This window comes from Triturus cristatus, chromosome 9 (assembly GCF_964204655.1).
Source record: "Triturus cristatus chromosome 9, aTriCri1.1, whole genome shotgun sequence".
NCBI classification, from domain to species: Eukaryota; Metazoa; Chordata; class Amphibia; order Caudata; family Salamandridae; genus Triturus; species Triturus cristatus.
Genome location: NC_140592.1, coordinates 882315360 through 882339575, shown reverse-complemented (window position 1 = coordinate 882339575; position 24216 = coordinate 882315360). Strand labels below are relative to the sequence as shown.

Here is a 24216-nt window from a genome sequence, read left to right as displayed (position 1 = left end):
CTTCATAAAAAATTAATATATTATTTGTCTGCAAGAATCTTGGATGCAAGATGAGGTTTATTTACATGGGTAGCATGTTTTATGGGAGGCTGCACACCCCTCCCCTACGTAGGCAGGGCAAATGGGAGCATAGCAAGTTTGGTATCAGTCTTGATCCCTGCTTCAAAAGGGTCTAAGATTTGGTCTTCTCCATTTCTTTTTGTTATTTTACTGTCTGGTTTGAGGGATTTTTATATTATGGTGGTTAATATATATGATAACAACTTTAAAACTGAGGGTATTGATTCCTTTGACATTTTTGTGACGTCTTTCCATTCGAAGATAAATAAAAAGAAATGTTACTCTTTGCAGTGTATTTTGATTTTCCTTAGTTCCAATGAGTAATCTGGTAAAAAGTGAGGAAAGTTTACTCCCCGTTTTTTACAGGATGTAATGCCGGAAGCTCTATTGATTCTATTTTTATGACTCATGACCTGGCTCCCCCTTACCCAGGATTTTACAGTCAAATCAAACTGCCTGAGTGATCAGTACGATTAGTTTTGTCTCTGAATCTTGAGGTAAAAGCTGTAAATACATATAAGCAAAGTGGTGAGATAGTTGCGAGTAGAAGGTATTTAAAACTGAAATGGGGTAATCTCTAATTATTATTTTTTTTAAACGATTAGTTTTTTAGCACTCACTCATTGTCTTCACCTGCTTTGCAGAAGATTCCCTGGACCAGGAGGTTTTGAAAATATATGTAGTGTCACATCTGGAAATCTCACTATGGATGTACCCCAGAGGGAAAAACCTTAATTCACATGGTTTACTGCCGAATGCATGACCGCCCATAAAAAAATTGAAAACCCTCCTGCAAACCTCTCCTCAACCAGTAGCGCAAACTGAACTTGCCAGACGGCAATATAAACAAAGGCTAGAAGAGAGGAAAAGGGAGATTAGGGCACACGCGTGGGATGAACTACAGAAAGCAATCTTATGAGATAACTTTTTTAGAACACAGTAAATAGGCTAACTTTTCAGATTTTAGTGCTGCTAAATTAGAGATAGCAGCTCCCGCAGGCAAATGGGTGGCGGATGTCATGGCTATTTTCTATCCAGATGCTATTTCCCTAGCTACTGTCTCCTTAAATACTGATATAGTACAGCACAGGTTTGAAATTTTACCTGATTCTCTGTATTTTGACGTTCAGGAAGTGGAGGTAGAAATTAAAAAATGCTCACCCGGGAAAGCACCAGGTTCAGATGACATGCCAACAGATGTTTTAAATCAAACGTAGAGTTGTGGGCCCTACTTTTAACAAAGGTTTTCAGAAATGTTGCTAGGAGTCATATCCCTGAATCATGGAAATAGGCCATTATTGTCCTGATTTACAAAAAAGGGTCAGGTCCTCATCGACATGTTATAGACTCTTCTCTCTAATTGATTCAAGCATGAAGATTCTTGGTAGAGTCCTACTAGAATAACTGGAAAAATGGGCAATGGATAAAAAAATATTGTCAAATGTGAAATTTGGTTTTAGTCCAGGTGTCAGCACAATTGACCAGTCGCTCCCTATGGCCTTCGTCGATTTATCTTCTGCTTTTGACCTAGTAAATCGTGCTAAACTTTGGATCTTGATGGAGGAGTTGGGAGTGGGGACAGACCTCCTAGTGTTATTTAAGTGCTTACATGAGGACTTTATTGTGAAAGTGTGCTTTGGACCCCAGGGCGAAATGACCCCTCCTATAAAATCTACATGAGGAGTTGGGCAAGGATACAATCTTGCAACCCTCCTATTTTTGCTATATATAAATGGCATTGCTGAACATCTGGTAAAACTAGGGAGAGACATCCCTCGCATGGGGGGCCATTAAATACCTATTTTACTATATGTAGACGATGCTGTGCTAATTGCACGCATGGCAAACTGTCTGCAGATACTAATGGATTGTTTTTCATGTTACATGTCCACATTAGATCTTAAAATTAACAACGGCAAATCCGTTGTTATGACGTGTGGGCCAGGAAATACGAACATCAAAACGTATTTGTTGGGGAGTGCAGTACTGGAAAAAGTACAAAATTGTAATTATTTAGGATTTTTGTTTAGCTCTTCCTTGGCTCAAAGTATCCTTTTACTGTTAGGGCAAATTATTTTAAAAGTAACAATTGAGCTATTTTTTTCAGATTTAGACAGAAATTAGGCAAAAAACCTGTTAAAGATTAACAAAATGTGTTGCAGCAGGATCATACGGTGCTGGCCTATGGGGCTATATAAATGAAGAGCTTTTACAAAAAGTTGAAAGCTCATTTTTGAGGAGAATATTACTGGTCCCCCAGGATACGGCAAACCTGTTATGTCATGACAAACTTGGCACCCTGTATTTGGTGAACTCTCTAAGCCTCTCCCTTTTATTGTTATGGGCCAAGGTATGGTCAAAACCCGAGGCTTCTTTGGTCCACGCATGCATATCTGATTGCTTAGGCTTAACAAGGTCAGCTGAGAACCCCTGGCTGCTATATCTAAAGAAGACTTTCGAATCGATAGGCACGAAGAAACTGTATGAAAATCTGTCGATCATTAATGCAAATACAAAAGACATAGTAAAACTCAACTTTTTAAATAATTTTTCTAATAATAGGCTAAGTAAAGCACAAAGTATCCCAACACTGGCAAGATATCAAGATATGTCCCACTGATGACAACCAATGACATAGAACCATACTTGACCTGGGTGACGAACCCTCTCTACCCGCGGTCCCTATCTCTCCTTAGATTTTGTACAATCCATTTTGTAATAGCTTTCACCAATCAACACTGTTGGTCCTGCGATTTACCATTGTGTAGGTGTGACCACCTATCTGCACAAAATACATGCCACTTTTTTTCTGTTCTGCTCTTTATATGAGGTCACAAGACGCAAGTTCTTGACATCCATATCGCGGAAATCGAATTTTAGATCCTATATGGATGACTTGCCCTACTTACAGCGCCTGGAGAATGAAGAGGTCTGTGGTGCAGTTCTTAACTTTTTATGTAAATCTTTGACACCTTGAAAGATATATGAACAGGTTTCCCTGGGGCAATACCTCAGGTGAGCACAAAACCATTTAAGTTACAGATTCAAGAAGAGGTTATTAATCTGAAATTTTAGTTTTTATAAGTTGTAGCCTGAGAATGTAATGTAGAAAAAGTAGTCTAAAATGCTCAAGACCCTTATTGATGCTATTGTTATTGTCTGTCTATGCACTTTTTATAGAATCACATTATATATGTAGAGATGTTTTAAATGAAATGTGATTTTGAGTTTTATTTCTATGCTTTTATGGATTCATGCAAATCCGTATAAAGGTGTTATGACTGACTAAAAATAGGCAAAAGAAACTAATCTAGAGAATAATGCAGGCACACTATGAAAAATAATGTATAATGTAAAAAAAAATCTCTCAGAACCTGAAAAACTTAGTTTCATTACTCCATCAGGAAATTATTCAGTATAGATAGCCGTTATTCTTTTTTCATGACTATACATTGAAATCTATAGTCTCTGGTCAATGACTCTTTCACCTGGTTCCATTTTTTATTAAATATTTGGAACTCCTGAGAGGTCCACATAAAAGTACATGCATATTATTACAAGTGATAAAACATATAAAAACTCATTCCATGGACCATCATAAATTAACATCTGTCAATATTGTCAATTATCCCAATATGCAAAGTAATTAGGATTTTCAACAATAAAACCATTTAGCTCACGGCAGAAACAGAGGACCAAGACCTCTATTGTAGAAGATCGCGTTTGTTTAGGACCGTATTAAACTATATTAGGTACATATAAGTAAAAGTAATATGCATAACCTCAGTGCTTAGAGAACATTTTTCAATCATTTGGGCAGCAGCACTTAGCCATTTCAACAGGAAATAACATTTTAGAATTAGCAGCATAATGATTGAAGTATCAGAGCATATCCTGGAATGTACAAAGGACAGTAAATAGCAGCCAGTTTGTATACGAAATAAGGTCCAAAATTCAGCTTCGGCTAAAAGTTCAATTTAGAATTAGCAGCAAGAAGAAAGGAATAACAAAGCATATCCAAGAATGTACAAAGGACAGTAAGTAGCAGCCAGTTCTTAAGCAAAATAAAGTCCGAGATTCAGCTTCGGCTAAAAGTTCAATTTGGAAGTATCAGCAAGAAAAAAGAATAACAAAGCATATCCTAACCTGTGCAAAAAGCAATTCAGTAGCAGCCAGTTCATGTGCAAAATACATCCAAAATCCCACTTCAATTAAATTTTGAAGTTAACAACAAGAACATAGTGGGAAACTAGCGCAACATATCCCTATTGTGCAAATAGCAGTAAATAGCAGCAAATCAATGTGCAAAATACAGTCTGACAAAGGAGAAAATATTAATACTTCGTAAGAAGATGACAAACAAGGGGACTGACCACACAATTAAAAAAAATATGTAAAAATTTAAAATATATACATAAACTCCTTAAAATAATTAAAATGTTTTACACACACTGCTTTGTTTTTAGGACAAAAAAGATAATCTCGGGCTGAGGCTACATTTTTAACACAGTTTTGTATAAACATCGGCCAAAGCCAACGATGACGACTCGAGGCCAATGCTGGACAGGCAAACAAGACATGGTCCAGGGTCTGAATGCTCATCTTACACAAATTACAAGTTTTTTCATTTTTCGAATTCTGAGATAAGTTTGCTGTTAAGTCGTTTAGAGGTAAGAGATTCATATGACATAAAGTGAGGATACGTCGAGTTCCGTGTTCTAGATTCCAAAATAAATAATTTTGTGAAATTCTCAGTGAGTTTGTCTTGGCTATTAGCTTTAATCTCTCTTTAGAATTACAAAATGTAGTATCTCTATTAAAGCTAATTTTGCCTCTCAAGGTTTTTAAAAGCGATTTAAAATCTAATGGTGGAAGGGTGAACATTGATTCTTCTTGTGTACAATTTTCTTTTAGTGCCAATGAGAAATCACGATAAAAAGAGTAAATACCTGCCTTAACACCGAAGATTTCATGACAAGGTTTCTTCCCATTGATTCTTATTCAGATATTGTTTTAAAATTGGGGATGTGTTTCTATGCTGCTTGGGGATTCATTCATTTAGTCTGGTGAATTGTGAATGTGCTTATATGCTGGTGGGGGATCCGTTCATTTAGTCTTGGAAATTTTTTAAAGTGTTATTATTTTAATAATTGGTGTCTGTTAAACTCCTGTTTTTTAAAAGAAAAGCTTGTTACTTTTTTTCTGGAGTGTGTTAAACTCCTCATTTTTCTGCCTTTCACGCTACCGGCATACAGGGCTTAGCGCCATTTTGACTGTGCCGTCTGCCATTCGCGAGCAGCGCTCTAGCTGTCGCACGCTGCACGCGCCCACAGCTAACCCTATTTAATGGGCTATTGCCGGACGCGCAGCGGACGCACCGCTGGCGCGCCTAAGGTAAGCCCATCTGCGCCCGTCAGCGCCAAGTCAGTGGCTAAGGCTAGTTATGCTGCCCGTTGTGCACCCGTTGATAGAGCCCATTACCTGTTTTCGGGTGAGTGCCTTAAATCACTTTGGCCTCTTCCCTGCCCCTCTCATGGCTGTAGTCTCCTACCTTTTAGAGCGGACTTTCTTTGCGCTGGCTGTGGTTTCGCCCCAAGTCCTGAGCTCCTGTCAGCTAACTCTCTCACCAATTCCCCGAGAAGGCAGCGCGTTAAAGCTGCCCTGATAAATGCCAGATCAGTGAGGAAACATCACTCTGAGGTTTTTAAACTGATTGCAGATAACTCCCTGGATTTGTTGGCTTGATGCCGGTTCCAACCCCATTGTTGCGCTGGCCACCCCTGCTGGCTTTAAATTCTGTAGGGTGGATCGCCCTGTTGGCAGAGGTGGTGTAGCTATTCTTTAAAGGGAGAATTGGACATTTCATAGTGAAGTGTCTAGTTCATGGGATGGGTGTGATGTTCTGGACTTTAATATTAATTTCTCGGATCATTTTACACTGGGTGGCTCTCTCATTTATCGCCCTCCTGGCCCAGCTAGTGCATTTTGGAAATCTTGTGGGGACGCTATAGCTGAACGCTCATTACGTTTTTCCCACTTCTTGGTTTTAGGCGATGTGAATCTTCATCTTGATCAACAAGATACAAAAGAGTCGGTGGATTTCCTTGATTCCCTTCAACTTGCTCACCTTTCTCAGTGGGTTTCTCATCCCACTCATCAGGGTGGTCACATTTTAAACCCTATGTGCTCTAACTTCCCAGTGGTAGTGAATGACCCCTCTCCGATCTCCTGGTCGGACCATTTTCTCATTTGTTTTTCTTGGGAGATTACTTGGCCAGTTCAGGCTTTGCGCTCCACTCGTCCTCCGACGTTCAGTAAAATTGATCCTCTGCAATTTAAGATTTCTTTGGCTGCCTCTAGGCCCCCTCATCAGCAAGATCTTACTGGGAGTGTGGCCGGGTTTACAAATTGGATTACAGACGCAGTGTCCTCACTATTGTTGCTCTGTCCTTCTACACTTAACAGGGAATATCCATCTAAACCTTGGTTCCTACAGGAGCTGAAAACCCGGAAACATGAGTGTAAAGTGCTGGAGAGGGCCTGGCGCTCCAGCGGTTATTGCCCTGTGGCAAAGCTTATGCTGAGAGTCAAACAAAAGAGCTATTCTGCCGCGATTGCGGCTGCTAAATGTCAATATTTTACATCACGCATTGACCAGGCTAATAACAACTCCAAAGAAATCTTTTCAATTGTGAAAAGTTTTATGTCCCCGTCGGCCTTGGCGCGTTCCGTTCCTGTTACGGAGGATTGGTGTAATACTCTGGCCAGGTTTCTTCAGGACAAAATTCATACTATTCAAGCCACGTTTGCCATCAGCGCTTCTATACCTGTGCCCTACACCTCTGCTTTGCCCTGAGTTGAGCCTTCACATAATTTTTTGTTTTTCTCATCGGTAGATTTATCTACCTCTCTTAAAATTTTGATGGCTCTGAAATCAGGCTCTCCCACAGATCCCTGCGCTGCTAGACTTTTGGCTTCCGTCGCGGATTGTATTAATCCGGAAGTCAATCAGATTATTAATATGTCATTGCGGGAGGCCTTTGTTCCAATACTTTGGAAGCAGGCTAAAATTCTTCCCCTCCTTAAAAAACCATCTTTGGACCCTTTCCCCTGGAAATTACCGCCCCATCTCGTTGCTCCCTAGCCCGGCCAAGGTCTGCGAAAAGGTGGTTACTAACCAGCTCACTTTGTACGTTGAGGCCTCGGGCCTGCTCCATCCAGCACAATCGGGGTTTCGGGCGGCTCACAGTACAGAGTCTGTTTTACTGGAAGTGTCTGAGGCAATCACAGAGTGCCTTGATGCCGGCGGGAGGGCAGCCTTGGTTATGCTGGACCTCTCGGCGGCTTTCGATACTGTGCCTCATGCTTTTCTGTTTTAGTCCTTTTATCTGTTGTTGAGTTGGACCCTTGTCAGCTCGCGCCGGGACACTCCTCTTAGTATCCGTGCGCGGTACAAGTGTATATAGCATATAACATAACATAACACATGAAACCTCTTAATTAATCTGGCTCGCTATTTTTCAGCTGATATCCCCAGCGTAAAACCCTGGATAAACCTTGGATATGAACTTATCAAGCCAAATTCCAGTCTAATTGCTGCCGTTGGAACGAACGTGTTAAAATTACATATTTTACGTAGAATCTGACCTTCAATCCTATCTAAAAAACTCCAGTCCTTAACAGGGATTGATTCAATCGCATAGAGCAGGGTTGGGGGAATTTTTGCCTTAAAAACCATCAGTAGATGTAAAGAATGTCTTCTGCCCATAGCATTATAAAAAAATACGCATCCATTAGCGTGGGTTGTAGCTTTGCTAGAGCTATGTTCAATATGAAGTTTGTTCTTCGTACTACCTGCTATAAGTTTCCCTAAATAAAGGTATGAGTCTACCACCTCCAGCTTTTCAGGACCATTTTGCCACTAAAGTTTACATGTTTTTCTACTTTTATTACTTTTCATAATTAGGAATTTACTTTTAGAAACATTTATTTTCAAAAAGTGGCCTACTGTATAATTCTGTAGTAATGTCAGCTTCCTGTTCAACCCGATAGGGGTTAGGTCCATTACTACTATTTCATCTGCATATAGAAGACATGCAAAAGGCTGGCTACTCATCTTTGGTGCATCTTCATTTGCTTGAGCAAATCAATCTGGTAAATCTGCTATATATAGAGAAAATAGCAGCGGTGCTAACAAGCAACCTTGTTTCAAACCATTTTCTGTAGGGATTATGTCTGATAAACCTTGATTTCCACCCATTAGTATCTGGCACCAAGTTTGCGAATGTAGTGCAATAATTAAAGATAGCTGAGGTTAGGGCAATCCGATTTTTTGCAATTTTCTCCATAGTAGTGGTCGATCTACCTTATTGAAGGCTGTTGAACAATCTATAAAAGCCATGTATACATTTGAGTTACGAGAAATTGTGTATTTCTCCTCTATTAGTTTCAACATGGAGATATTATCTAGAGTGGAATGTTTTTTTTCTAAAACCTGCTTGTTCTATGGGGAGGACCTTTTTCTCCGTCACCCAATCCGTAAGATGATGACCTGGGTCATTTTTCGTAAAGTCTGCCCATGCAGGTGCAGTGTACTTCTTGTTTGGCACTCTTGTCTGATCTTCCGCGCTTCACAGTCTTCTCCACTTGACTTATCAATCTTTTATCTTCAGTCAGGTTTATTTCAACTTCATCTTCACCTTCTTCCATCTCTTGATTTGCACAATTGCAACTGAAACACTATGAAATGCTCTTGGGGTTTCCAGAGTTTGAATCTTTTACATTTGTACTTGGTTGTTGTTATTCTTTTGTTACTGTTCTTTTTATTCTTGTTCTTTGTGTTGTGTTTGTTGTTGTGTTCCTTGTTTTTCTTGTAGTTCTTTTTGTCTCTGTTCTCCTGTGTCACCTGGTGGTTTCCAGTGCCCGGCACTGGCACTTCATTGTCAACACTGGTGGTTGTGACAGTCTGCAACCAAGTGGCACTGTCTGGCTAATTTAGAGATTACCAAAGCAGTGTATTATTGATTCAGTATACAATATAAATGACTATTACCTGCCGCTGAAGCCATTCTTATATCTTTGGGGACCTGCAATAGTTGAAATGATCACACTTGTAGGAGTGTGATGGTTAGTAACTGTGTTGTTACTATCATTGGCTACATGGCAGGGGCAATGTGTGGTGCAAGCTGCAGCATCCTCCTGACGAGGGCCCTGGCACTTATTTGTTTTACAACTTAAGCAATGTTTTTCAGTTCAATCCAGTCCCCAGGCTCTAGGTAGTGACACGGTTCTTCACTTGCTAAAAATGTAGTCAAAGTCACATAGGGAGTGATACAGCATACCAGATCAGCCGAACTTTTGCATTAAAACAGAATTAGAACATTAGTAATATTCATAAGGGCAGCTGGTGGAATACCAGAAAATCTCATGGCTCTGCCCATTAGTATCTCATGAAGTAACAAGACCATGTTGTTGTTGGGCCTGCTTCTTATACTTAACAATTCCAAAGGCAGGGCATCTGCCCAGTTCAATGTTGTTGATGTGCACTCCTTTACTACTCTTACTTTCAGGGTACCATTTGCTCTCTCCACAACTTATGATTGTTTTGGTGATATCTACAATGGATTTTTTGCTCAACCTTCAGTGCCATTCTCAGAATCTCATTGTTAAAATAAGTTCCACTATTGTTTATAAAGAACCATACCATTTGGTTAAGCAAATGTAGGGATCAACCCCCTTAACAAAAGTTTGGCTATAGTGATCTTGAATTTCCAGAAATGCAATTACCTTATACATGAATCTTCGAAAAAATCACATTAAATCCTTAAAACTTTTCATCATCAGCACACTTTAGAACAACTTTAGCAATTCACGTAAAACAATACAGTGCATGTTTCAATGCCTGCGTATCTACAAAATACAATTAGCCAAACTCAACGATTGCACACACATTCACTCACTCCAAACCACATGCCGTACACCATGCAAAATAAATCACTTCAGAAAGTGCCTAATTTATACTCCTGTAATGCAACAGGACATGTACACAAGGGATAATCCACATGATTCCAGAACGTTAATTCTAACAATTTTGGAGATGCACATTTTATTAAGATTTCTGATCAAATACGTCCGAATTTGCCTATAATTATCCTCGTTACCAAAATCTGTCGGTGCTTTGCATCAATAAATTACCTAAGGGCTAGATTTGATGGACCTGGGCCATGTGAGTCACAGAGAACAAGTTGCCCATGACAATAAAAGGAAACCTACAAAAAAAAAAGATTCAAAGTACAAATCATTAAGGTTTATTTAGAATCAATACTCATTCTAAAAGAAAAGGGGTGGTAGTTAGTCATTTTAAATCAGCAACAATAAAGATCACAAGTCTAGAGAAAAAGTCTAAGTATAGAGTCAAATAGCTGACTGCACAGAATCTACTTTCAGAGAAATGATCATAAGGTCTTGAAATCAAAGATATTCTAAATACAGAACTGAGTAGCAAAATGGCATGGAGAATGCTCGATATGAAATATCGAGTAGATCCCAGTAACGCCCCTCTCATGACACGGGGTGAAATGAAGTAATAACGACAACAACCAGTAGATTTAAAAAAAACTCATTAGACCTTAATTACAACATTGCTAGAGATGCCTTCAGAATGCATAATTAATGCTAACCCTTAACTTAATAACAAGAAAACAACATTACATCTTTGCACATATTAAATACAATGGACTCTTCATAGTCATCTATAGGAAGAGTAAACGTCCTTTGCTTGTTAGAACAGTAGGTACAGTTCTAACACAGCCTCAGCGGTAGTCACTAAATAAATTATTATTTTGTTTCAGCACAGCACAGCACTACAGAACAGCTTCCATTTCAACTATTTTATGAAAAGAAAAGCACAGTATAAGGAAATCATGTATCTCTTCGTTACAATTTTAAAAGTCATGTTCTCTTCAGCTGTAATGAAAAATACGAAATACCTAGTAGATTTTTTTCTGCTGCCTGGTTATGCTAACTTAAATACACAAAGTGAACATTGAAATTTTCATTCATTTATCTGCTCTCACAGTGGTCAAGCTGTGGTCTTTAGTCTGTAAACATGCTTTCTGCCCATTGACCAAAGAGTGCACTAATAACATGTACACAGAAAAGCTGCAGGGACAACAGCCTCCCCTAAAGTCCCATATTATTTTTCCCATTCTGACTGTCTTGTGCATTTTCTCTCTCACGTTCTCTTTGTCTGTCTTCTATTTCCTTTTTCTCTGTTTCTTTCCCACACACTCCTTCACTTTACTGGCTTTTTGTCACGCAGTCTCCTTCCCTCTATTTTCCCCTTTTCTTCTCCCCACTTTCATCTTTTTCTCTTCTTTCTGTAATAAGTTATACATTTAGTTTTTTTCTCTTAATTCCGATTCTTATAATGTTTCTGTTTCCTTATAAAATATTATGTGTTCCACAATACACTGATGAATACAAGACATAATGAGCTACTCAATCATTCCTGACTGAGTACAACTGGAGACACCTGTGCTAGCCACAGTGGATGGCTTACCATCAGTTGTTGAAACCTCCCCACCCCCCCCCCATTTAGGATTAGAACCTGTGGTCTACATGGCATCAACAATTGCCACATTAACCTAATGAGCTGTTTCTAAAGAAGGGGTGGAAAAGGATGAGGGTTACGAGTGACAGAAAACTATCTGTGGAGTAGCAAAAGAGGAGAATAACAGAACAATAAAGAGAAAGGAAATAAATGATGCTTGTAAGAGAAGCAAAGGGAAAAAGCCAAACGAAAGCAATGAAAAATGGAATAATAGGTAGAGAAGATAAGGCTACATGACATTAGGAGAGAACATGGTCTTGTGATAAATGAAAATAGTATAGATGTCAGCGTAATTCGATGACTGATCTCTCTTTCGAATTAACCCCTGAATTCAGACAGTCCAGGTTAAGTGCTGCCTGGAAAAAAGTCAGTCGTGTGGTCACCTACACGTATGTACTTATGAAGACTGCTTACAAATGGTGCACCAGTGGGACTGAGCACGGGTAGCTTGACAGACCAGGCACAACATGGTCTCACTGTGATGTTGGTGAATATCCGTAGCTTTGAATCAGCTAGACATTTTTAAGTCCTCCAGCCACCGCTTGCCATCGTGCTGTTGTCCCTGTCATTAAGCTGGCTTATAATATATATATATTTCATAAGGACTGCTGTTCCAATGGAATATTCTCAGATGCATTATCAATTTTTTTGTCAATGAAGTCAAATGAAGTTTACCACGTTTGACACCACCACATTTCCTAAATCTGGGTTTTGGGAGGACAAGATAAAAAGGGTCAGATGGTTTATTAAGTGGTTTATAAAAGAAGTACCACTGACAGGAAAAATAGCAAAGAAAAAGGACAAAGTTTTATAGATGCAAAGTACTTCATATGGTCTCCTACCTAGTCTTCTCCCCTTATATTTCATTATCAAAGAAATTTACTGCATGAGCCACAAAGTCAAAATGATTAACTGGGCTACATTAGCGTTGAAATTTAGTACAATCTGCTGCAATTTGTTCTCCAGTCACCATGCACCTTCATAGATTAGTAACGTGTTTGCATGAATGTCTGCCTGTTCTTCTGTTATGAAATAATGAGCAAAATTAGTGGCTAGTGATCTGATCTCTCCATGTCACAGGTGGCGTTTGGCCTGGAACTAGATGCACTGCATGATGACAGTACCCCATTTCCAAGAGCCATTACCATGGTCATGAAAGGAATGATTGAGAACCGCAATCCTATTTCGCAGGTCTGTGGATTTTTTTATTGTCTATTACTATTATTTTGTGTAATGGGGGCCTGCAGTTGGGTCAATGAATCACAGTGAAGGATTAAAAACAAACAGCTGTACTATCTCAGTGTTACTCAATCAAAAATGAGTAGATATTGCCAGTAGAAATGAGTGTCAGCAGCAGTCTCCACGTTTGCGAGGTTTTGTACATGCTTCATGTACATGCTTTCACAAACATGAATGCTTGAATGTTCCCACAACACAGAACTGCATGTACTGTTTTGTATTGCAATTGTATTTATATAGCCCGTATTACCCCTGATGAGGTGTTGAAGCGCTTTTTGGCCAGTAGCACACTACTCTAAAACTCAAAGGACTAGTGGGGAATTAGTATAGGGAAATATAAGTTGTTATTTTGAGCGGTGGACATGTAAGTCTGTTAATTTGATTGAATAGGATAAAAGAGGGATAGAGGAGAAAAGAGGCTAGATATTGTTATTTGGGAGTTCATATTAGTTAAATGAGGTTTGGCATGAGTCAAAGGAGGGATAGAGGAGGAAAGAGTCTAGCAAAAGGATTATTATGAAGATCATAGTAAAATGAGGTTTGGGGTGGGTCAAGAAGGGAAGAGTCTGGAAAGGTTTGTGTGGGAGATTATAGTAGTAGACTGAGGTTTGTTCAGAGTCAAAGACTGGATAGAGGAGGCAAGAGTCAAGGAAGGATCTAAGGGAGATCATAGTAGTAGAAGGATGTTTTGTATGATCCAGAGAGTGGAGGTGGAGGATATATTGAGAGCGGTGGTAGAGGATATATTGAGAGCGGTGTAGGATGAGACATAAAGTAGGGCATTGGAGGAAGTTAAAGTTTTTTTTTTCTTTCATTCTATAGTAGGAGAATAGTAATAAAATGTATAGATACATAACCACCTACAATGTGTATACATGTATTAAGGAAAATAATAAAGCGATATAAAATTGTATTGCAAAAAGTTCCATATGTTCAAGTTTGGATAGATAGATAGAATTTCTGACTTTCAGGTATTGCTTTACATAAAAGCTAATTTATTTGTGTATTTTTATATATTCCTTATTTTAATTTTTTTTTTGTTTTCTTCAATATTTCAGTAGTGAAACACTTTACAAATACATTTGTTAAGATCATATTTACATTTTGAGATGGATATTTAAAACAGAGACCCATACTATTCAATCAAATAACTTATATGAATACTATGCAGTGACCTATATATATATATATATATATATATATATATATATTTTGGAAAACGTTGTGCCCATGCACAAGAGAGCACTCGAGACCAGCGCTGATGGTGGCACATCTTTATTCAGGTAGAACCGCTGACATCAAAAGGGTGAGTATGGCAGAGTTTGCAGTGTTAAAATACGACGCGTTTCGGGAATGGCTCCCTTCTTCCAGGTACAACACCACAGCTAGCAGTCCATCACACCTGCATTGATTTGACCTAACACGCCCTCCAATGGGCCAATCATCTGTGAGGTCAGTCCCAACTGAATTCTGGGACTTGCAGTGTGACACAATGTCCATGGCCACAATATTAGTTCTGCGATCCTGCTTTCGACCCTGAATGGGCCCCTCTGGATGTAGTGGCTCAAAATCAACCCCCACGCTGCTCCATAAGACTCCGCAAATGTGAGACCCCGTGGCCCCCTTTGCAATCCTCGGGGTGGTGCCGCTCTCCGCGGCTGGGCGGCCGCGCTAAATTTTGGAAAACGTTGTGCCCATGCACAAGAGAGCACTCGAGACCAGCGCTGATGGTGGCACATCTTTATTCAGGTAGAACCGCTGACATCAAAAGGGTGAGTATGGCAGAGTTTGCAGTGTTAAAATACGACGCGTTTCGGGAATGGCTCCCTTCCTCCAGGTACAACACCACAGCTAGCAGTCCATCACACCTGCATTGATTTGACCTAACACGCCCTTCAATGGGCCAATCATCTGTGAGGTCAGTCCCAACTGAATTCTGGGACTTGCAGTGTGACACAATGTCCATGGCCACAATATTAGTTCTGCGATCCTGCATTCGACCCTGAATGGGCCCCTCTGGATGTAGTGGCTCAAAATCAACCCCCACGCTGCTCCATAAGACTCCGCAAATGTGAAACCTCGTGGCCCCCTTTGCAATCCTCGGGGTGGTGCCGCTCTCCGCGGCTGGGCGGCCGCGCTAAATTTTGGAAAACGTTGTGCCCATGCACAAGAGAGCACTCGAGACCAGCGCTGATGGTGGCACATCTTTATTCAGGTAGAACCGCTGACATCAAAAGGGTGAGTATGGCAGAGTTTGCAGTGTTAAAATACGACGCGTTTCGGGAATGGCTCCCTTCTTCCAGGTACAACACCACAGCTAGCAGTCCATCACACCTGCATTGATTTGACCTAACACGCCCTCCAATGGGCCCCGAGGATTGCAAAGGAGGCCACGAGGTTTCACATTTGCGGAGTCTTATGGAGCAGCGTGGGGGTTGATTTTGAGCCACTACATCCAGAGGGGCCCATTCAGGGTCGAATGCAGGATCGCAGAACTAATATTGTGGCCATGGACATTGTGTCACACTGCAAGTCCCAGAATTCAGTTGGGACTGACCTCACAGATGATTGGCCCATTGGAGGGCGTGTTAGGTCAAATCAATGCAGGTGTGATGGACTGCTAGCTGTGGTGTTGAACCTGGAAGAAGGGAGCCATTCCCGAAACGCGTCGTATTTTAACACTGCAAACTCTGCCATACTCACCCTTTTGATGTCAGCGGTTCTACCTGAATAAAGATGTGCCACCATCAGCGCTGGTCTCGAGTGCTCTCTTGTGCATGGGCACAACGTTTTCCAAAATTTAGCGCGGCCGCCCAGCCGCGGAGAGCGGCACCACCCCAAGGATTGCAAAGGGGGCCACGAGGTTTCACATTTGCGGAGTCTTATGGAGCAGCGTGGGGGTTGATTTTGAGCCACTACATCCAGAGGGGCCCATTCAGGGTCGAATGCAGGATCGCAGAACTAATATTGTGGCCATGGACATTGTGTCACACTGCAAGTCCCAGAATTCAGTTGGGACTGACCTCACAGATGATTGGCCCATTGGAGGGCGTGTTAGGTCAAATCAATGCAGGTGTGATGGACTGCTAGCTGTGGTGTTGTACCTGGAAGAAGGGAGCCATTCCCGAAACGCGTCGTATTTTAACACTGCAAACTCTGCCATACTCACCCTTTTGATGTCAGCGGTTCTACCTGAATAAAGATGTGCCACCATCAGCGCTGGTCTCGAGTGCTCTCTTGTGCATGGGCACAACGTTTTCCAAAATTTAGCGCGGCCGCCCAGCCGCGGAGAGCGGCACCACCCCGAGGATTGCAAAGGGGGCCACGAGGTTTCACATTTGCGGAGTCTTATGGAGCAGCGTGGGGGTTGATTTTGAGCCACTACATCCAGAGGGGCCCATTCAGGGTCGAATGCAGGATCGCAGAACTAATATTGTGGCCATGGACATTGTGTCACACTGCAAGTCCCAGAATTCAGTTGGGACTGACCTCACAGATGATTGGCCCATTGAAGGGCGTGTTAGGTCAAATCAATGCAGGTGTGATGGACTGCTAGCTGTGGTGTTGTACCTGGAAGAAGGGAGCCATTCCCGAAACGCGTCGTATTTTAACACTGCAAACTCTGCCATACTCACCCTTTTGATGTCAGCGGTTCTACCTGAATAAAGATGTGCCACCATCAGCGCTGGTCTCGAGTGCTCTCTTGTGCATGGGCACAACGTTTTCCAAAATTTAGCGCGGCCGCCCAGCCGCGGAGAGCGGCACCACCCCGAGGATTGCAAAGGGGGCCACGAGGTTTCACATTTGCGGAGTCTTATGGAGCAGCGTGGGGGTTGATTTTGAGCCACTACATCCAGAGGGGCCCATTCAGGGTCGAATGCAGGATCGCAGAACTAATATTGTGGCCATGGACATTGTGTCACACTGCAAGTCCCAGAATTCAGTTGGGACTGACCTCACAGATGATTGGCCCATTGGAGGGCGTGTTAGGTCAAATCAATGCAGGTGTGATGGACTGCTAGCTGTGGTGTTGTACCTGGAAGAAGGGAGCCATTCCCGAAACGCGTCGTATTTTAACACTGCAAACTCTGCCATACTCACCCTTTTGATGTCAGCGGTTCTACCTGAATAAAGATGTGCCACCATCAGCGCTGGTCTCGAGTGCTCTCTTGTGCATGGGCACAACGTTTTCCAAAATATATATATATATATATATATGTATATATATATATATATATATTCACTGAAAAAACCATAGGTTTTAGGGGTGTTATAGTTAGCTGGACATTTCACTCGTACAAAACCATTGAAATTCCTCCGTTATAGTTAGTTCTGCTAACTATAACTCACGCTAACGCAATCCACTGCTGATGATGTCACATATGACCTCATTCATGACATGGTCAGTGACATCACTGATGACATCACTGATGACATCTCAAATGACATCACTGATGACATCATCCAGTGAATGTGCTTTGGTTCGTTATTTAAATATGTAATATATATATATTGCAATCTGCATTGAAGAATGAGTGGATATATAAATATCTTGATGGAGGATTTAGTAGCAGTGTGATTGTTTACTTGACTAATTTATAGTGTCTTACTAAATATATTGGATAGTGACTAAACTGTGTGAATATCTGTATCACTTTGTCAGTTGTTGTGTAAACTGCTGCACCAGTTGGTTGCTACCTATGTGAAAGTCTATATCAGTTATTGATTAGTTAACTGAGTATTTGTATGGGAGAGTGAATGTGTGTGTGGTTCGGTGGGGGGTGTGGGACTGCCCAAAGATGTGTGAATAGTTGATTCAGTAGGTATATGAGGTTAAGACCACATGTTATAACAGTTGTTTGGGTGAGTGAATATCTTTATGGGTGTGGTGATGAGCAAATATATCTCTCAATGGTACATGCCCAACAAACTAGAAAATAAAAGGCAATGTATGTGACAGTTGTATATAAATAAGTATACATTAGACTCAGTGATTGAATGAGTGTCTGTATGGATAACTGTATACTTGTAATAGTGATTTTATAACACACTAAGTATGAGTTACTATATATATGAATAAATGAAGTGGTGTTTGAATAAGTGTGTAGCTGCGTAAATGTAAGTATGATCCATTGTTTGCCTAAGTGAGTAGGATGACTGCATAAGTGAATAGGATGTGTGCTGGTGTGTAATGTCGATATAGGTTTTTTAAGTATATTTGATAGTGTTCCATTGATCATTGACAGCATGTATGAGTGAATCTATAGGTAAGTGATTAGATGTGTGTGTAGATCTACGAATCACTGTGTGGGTTCTTAAAAATTTGTGTTGGTGTGTCATTGGATTCAAATATGGTACTCTGTATTTTACAGTGAGTGATGAAAGGTTATACTAGTGTATGATTAAGTGTATCTGATTGTCACGTGGATGATGTCATTTGAGATGTCATCAGTGATGTCACTGACCATGTCATGAATGATGCAGTATGTGACATCATCAGCAGTGGATTGCGGGCGCGCGAGTTATAGTTAGCAGAACTAACTATAACGGAGGTATTTCAATGGTTTTGTACGGGTGAAATGTCCAGCTAACTATAACACCCCTAAAACCTAACGTTTTTTCAGTGAATTTCTAAGGTTTTTTAAATGCTAATTCCTAACTATAACATACCTGAAACCTATGTTTTTTTCAGTCAATTTCAAAGGTTTTTTAAATGCTAATTCCTAACTATAACGCCCCTGAAACCTATGGTTTTTTCAGTGAATTTCAAAGGTTTTTTAAATGCTAATTCCTAACTATAACATATCTGTAACCTATGTTTTCTTCACTGAATTTCAAAGGTTTTTTAAATCATAATTTTTAATTATATTAATTGTTATATTTATTTTTTTGATACTGTTTTTCTACATTTTTTTAAACTTCTTATTTTTACATATTTGTATTTTTTTAATTACATTACATATTTGTAATGTAAATTAAAAAAAATGTTTTTTACAACTATTGAAACTCTAATATTTGTATTTTATTTTATATATATTTTAAAATATATTTATAATATATATATTTTTTTACTATTTCTTTTTGAAGTAGCGCACCCAATGCGTACCATTCTCGATCACTGCGCGGAACCTAGCCACCACTTTACGATTGTTGTGAAGGATCCGCGTAGGGTGTGCGATGGGTGTGTATTTTCCAGCGCGATAGCTATGCGACCCGTACATGACTTCAGGCGCATACGCGACGCATGCGTTTTACGTTACTTGACACTCGCGCGCTTCCGCGTGACGTCATATACGTGTTTGACGCGGTGGGTGCACGGGTCCTGCGACATTTTTTAATGTAAAAAAAGATATATATATGTATTTAATATCAATATTAAGGCAAGACATAATCTGAGATAATCATAAAAATAATATATTTTTACTTTTAATAAACCTATATTAGTTTTTAATGCGATTTTACGAAGTCGCGCTGGGTGCGTACTGCCTATGCGCAGAGTGCGCGGACCCCATGTGACCTGAAAAAAAGAGATTTGATTGGTTCATTAGACTTCCTATTCTAAATATTGAAGGACCCCACCCATTTCAATCATTCTTCTTAGACCTGCTTTGGAGGAGCATCTCTGAACTTTGAAGAACCTTTTTTCGCTAAGTGCACACTTAGTATTGATTTCTATTTGAAAACAATGGCTTCAGGACAGCAGCCATCATCTGAAACTGATCATTCATCAGATGATGGATTTGTGGCTGAACCTCCACGTCCTGAGAGGTATACATCTATTGTTTGGAAATTTTTTACATTTCCAGAAGGACACACTAAAACAAATGCCACCAAAGTGACGTTCAAAATCTGCGAATGGGTCCTGTCACGCGGAGACCCCACCAAAAAGTACTCTTGCGGGACTGCAAGTATGATGAAGCATCTAAGAACTCTGCACCCTGTCAACCTGGTGCGCGAAGAGTGTAGAAGAATGCGTGTAAATCCACCACCTGCAGTACCCAGTACTTCTGAGACGTACGGCCTCTACAGAACATCTGGACACACGTCCACAATTTGCCACCCTGACGGTGCACTGCATCAAGTGCAACAGATTGCTCTGTTATGGAGAGCAGTCAGTGAATTTAATTTGCCGGGTACAAGAAAACCATCAGTGCTAGAGTGTTTGTTTGTTTTTTCCCCTGAAGTTCATTGTTTTGTTCCTCCAGTTCTATTTTTTCCTTTTTAAAACACCCCCAAAAAATCAAAAAATTGTTCAGAAAATCAAAAAAAAAATATATAAAAAAGAAAAAATAAGTTATTTTCAGAACTAACTTCTCTGGTTAAAAAAGAGCTATATTTGTATGATAGTGTGTGAAAGTTTAGATGAATGTATGCGTAGTGCATAATTTCCTGAAAGAATTCATTAGTAGTGTATGGTGAATGTATAAGACACACCTTCCTGCACAAAAACAATCAGTAAAGGCATTTTTCTCCTTCAATGTATGCTGAGCATTGTAGCATATATTGAAAGAGAAAAAATGAGGAGAAATTAAAACAACTCTCCTTGTTGTGCCTTACTACACCAATTGGAGGATGGTGCAGCATTCACACACATGTCCAGATTTATGATTTAAGATAAATCTGGAGATGTGTCTTGTTCTATGAGTGTTCTGTGCAATCATGCACAGCAACACCTATAGATCGCTCTTTCAACGCAAAGTGGTGTCTATGATGAGGTCGTATTTACATGGAGAAGAAACGATACACAGAGTGCCTTTTCCTCTCTTTGTAGATATGAAAGAGTGTCGTGCGCTATAGCTATGTTACAAAAAGTGACATATTTTTGGCACAGAATGCTTCTAAAATTGCCCCATAAGTGCTTAGGTATTGGCAGACTATTACAATAAGAACATTTTGGTAGTACAGTGTTTGAAAAATTGCACGAGAAGGATAGGAGGTAAGCACAGAGTTATGTCTCCAAAGATGCTCAAAGAAGAATGATTGAAAAGATTGCAGTCCTTCAGTAGGTACAATGGGAAATATTATGAACCAATCAAATCTTTTTTTTTCAGGTCACATGATATCATATGACAGGGAGATTCCAAAACTACATAGGTATAAACTTGGTGTTTTGAAGATTGTATTAATACTTTGTAGCTTCTTGCAGATATGCTTGCATAGTATATAAAGAAATTAACTTGTACTAGGGTTAATGGCTAGGCCAATCCTTAACTATATGACTAATAAATAGAGTAATTTCAGTACTGCAAAGAGTGAAGAAGATACATTTAGAAGTACTTAGGTTTTGGCAAAGTGATAGGACATGTTTTTAGAGTGGTGAATGGAAGGGATGGAGCCTGATGTCACATCTGCAAACACACTCTGTGACGTGTTTTAAGTTGAGGAATTTTGTGTCTTTTAATTCTGAAAGTCCCTGGGCCCTACTAACCCACCATGTCTCTCTATTGAACACCATACAGCTAAATTGCACTGAGGTGCTCTGAAACCATGTCCCATTTTATACCTCTCTCCAATGCAAGCCTTTGGCACTTTCTGCACATATCTTGTGGGTTAGTTGGCCCCAGGGACACTCAGTATTCATGTTAACTTTATCCTGTAACTTAAAACGCCCACTGAGCATCTTTCCACACATATCTACTCCGTCCATCCCCCCTTTCTTCACTAGTGTGCAAACACAGCCCATTGTGCATATTAATACTTAGTTAAACTTACCTTCACAGTAATAGAAAAAAAAATGCTACACATTTTTTTGTTGTTTTTTATAATTTACATTTCTGAAAATTTTAAATTTTAGAATTAGTATCTGTGAAAGAGAAGAAAAAATACAGTTATAATATATAATATATTTTTTACAACACAGTATAATTTCAACATTTTATAAATTATTTTCTTTGCCTTTTTTGCTGCTCTTAGAATATATTGAATTTCACTACAAACAGTGATTTCAATTGTACTCATCACATAACAGCGGGCAAAAAAAACCAATCAATTAGATTGTTTAATAAAAAAAAAAACTATATATAACATATTTATCATATATCCAACTATTTTTGAACATTCCACAAAAACTACATCCTCAATAACAAACCATATAATACAAATCACCAATATGTAAAATGCTTTCTTCTAAGAGAAATTTCTTACTTGAATATGAAAGAAATCAAATAATACGATGAACAATTATTCATACATCGTCAATAACAAACCATATCATACAAATCACGCATATATTTAAAATGGTTCCTTTTAAGCGAATGATTCAATAAAGAATTATTTTTATAATTTCTGTACACTGTAAATGATGTTTCTTAAAAATATATGCTGTGAGAATGTGCAACAAAAAAGTCCATAATTCAAATGTATACCTTTCCTCTGGGCCAAATGGTATTGCTGAAATCCTTTAAACTGAAATTGTCCAATAGTAATCATATTAAGACATTTTAACATATTCCGAACACGCTGAATTATGTTCCTAAAACTTTGGCTTTAAAAATATTAGGTAGGAATTTGTTAATTCGCGAGGCAAACGTTGTTTAAAGTCCGATTGAGCATAATTACAATATGTCCAGCCATTATCACATTTTAAATAGGCAGTGTAATGTCCAGATGTTGTAGAAGGACCATCATGGAAAATTATTGCTACTTCTACAAAAGTTCTTCCTGATATTGATAGTTGACTTGCTACAAAAACTTTAATTAAAGTTTCCAATTTTCTTCCATCAGCTGTACAACGTTGCATCATTAAAATTATATATTGTCCATATCTTTGTATAAATAATGTTGATAACATTTCTGAGTCGCATTGGCTACACTCCATGTTCTGATTTGCTGCTTTAACTAGTTTGTTGACAGACACTGATTTACAGTCTGGTAATGTCAAATATATAAATCTTTCAGTGTCTATGTCAGTGCTACATGTAAACATACAATTTTCACATTGATGTTCCCATTTATAACAAAGGCCAAAATGATTTTCAATTTCTATGCCTTTATTTTCCAATACGGTAAGCATATACATTAGAAGTTCCTGAGCATCTTGGATATTCTGCGTAAATTGTGTAGAACCAGAACATATATCCAAAAGATTACGAATATCATTTCTCAATTTTTCATAAACAGAATGCAACAAGGAACAAAATCTTTACCGATTCTCCACAATTTGCTGTTGCAAACTTTCTAGAAAAAAAACAACATTGACCACTACATTAGCATAGCAGTTGATACCTAAACTATTTTCAAACTGATAACCAGCAATCTCTTCAACAGTGTCCTTTTTCTTTTTGCTTGCAATCTCAACACTATCTTGATTTTTTTCCTTCTCTATAACTTCACTACAGATATTCTCATATCTTTTTCGACCTTCCACATGCTTTTCAAATACAGGATATTGCCCTAAATGGGGAGCATACGCTCTTCTTAACCTATTATACTCTTTTACACAGTTTGCATCTGCAGTAATCTTTGACTCATCTAAATCAATCAAAAACAAACTAGCTAAAGTTCTGACTCGGGACAAAGCAACATATGCCATACCCTCTTTAAACATGGTACTTCCAATGTTCACCTAAGCACTGTCTACACTTACTCCTTGAGATTTATGAATAGTCACTGCATATGCCAAAGAAAGAGGAAACTGTTTTCTACGTACATACAAATCTTTAACAAGCTAAAAACGAGCAGAACACCAAGCAATTTGTTTCACTTCTTCAATCTGATCAAATTTGATTTTTAAACATTCAATTCCATCTTTTTTTTGATAATTCACAAAATCAACAACTTTTACCATTGCTCCATTCACTAAACCTTTTTCCACATCCAAATTACGTCGCAAAATAACCCAACAGTTTACACATACATAAAAATTATTTTCTAAACCTGCAGTTTTAGAAATAGATTTTTCTAAAGAATCCAATTTTGTTTTCAATTTTTCCATCAAAATAATAGTGATTCCTTCATGCTCTATTTTTATCAATGGCTTTCATTTTTATTATTTGTTCATTTTCCAGCTTCAAAAGTTCTTCATTGAAAATAGAACGCGCACTGTTGGCATTAAGAAGATTATAGAATTATTTTCTGCAACTTTTTTATATAATTTTTCAGGAAGTATATTTTCATTTGGAAACAAGTTTGTAAGTAGTCGACTTTGCAAAGCTTGTTTGCCATGTTCTGTCAGTACTTCAATTCTTATATCTTGAAGAATACTTCCATATTCAGCATCATATGCCTGTCGCATATTTTTTGTGAGTTCTTTGTACTCAAAATATGACCAAATGTTAACGTTTCCAACACTTCCCAAGGACTTTCTG

At 39.0% G+C, this 24216-nt stretch overlaps 1 protein-coding gene across 1 annotated transcript in view; it reads left to right on the top strand.

Annotated features, from left to right (window-relative positions):
- Positions 1-24216, top strand: part of LOC146799012 (cholesterol 24-hydroxylase-like) — a 422103-nt gene that overhangs the window by 179128 nt on the left and 218759 nt on the right. The window contains exon 7 of the mRNA XM_085626407.1: positions 12752-12862. Coding sequence (XP_085482533.1) covers positions 12752-12862 — 111 coding nt within the window. The remainder of the gene's footprint in view (positions 1-12751; positions 12863-24216) is intronic.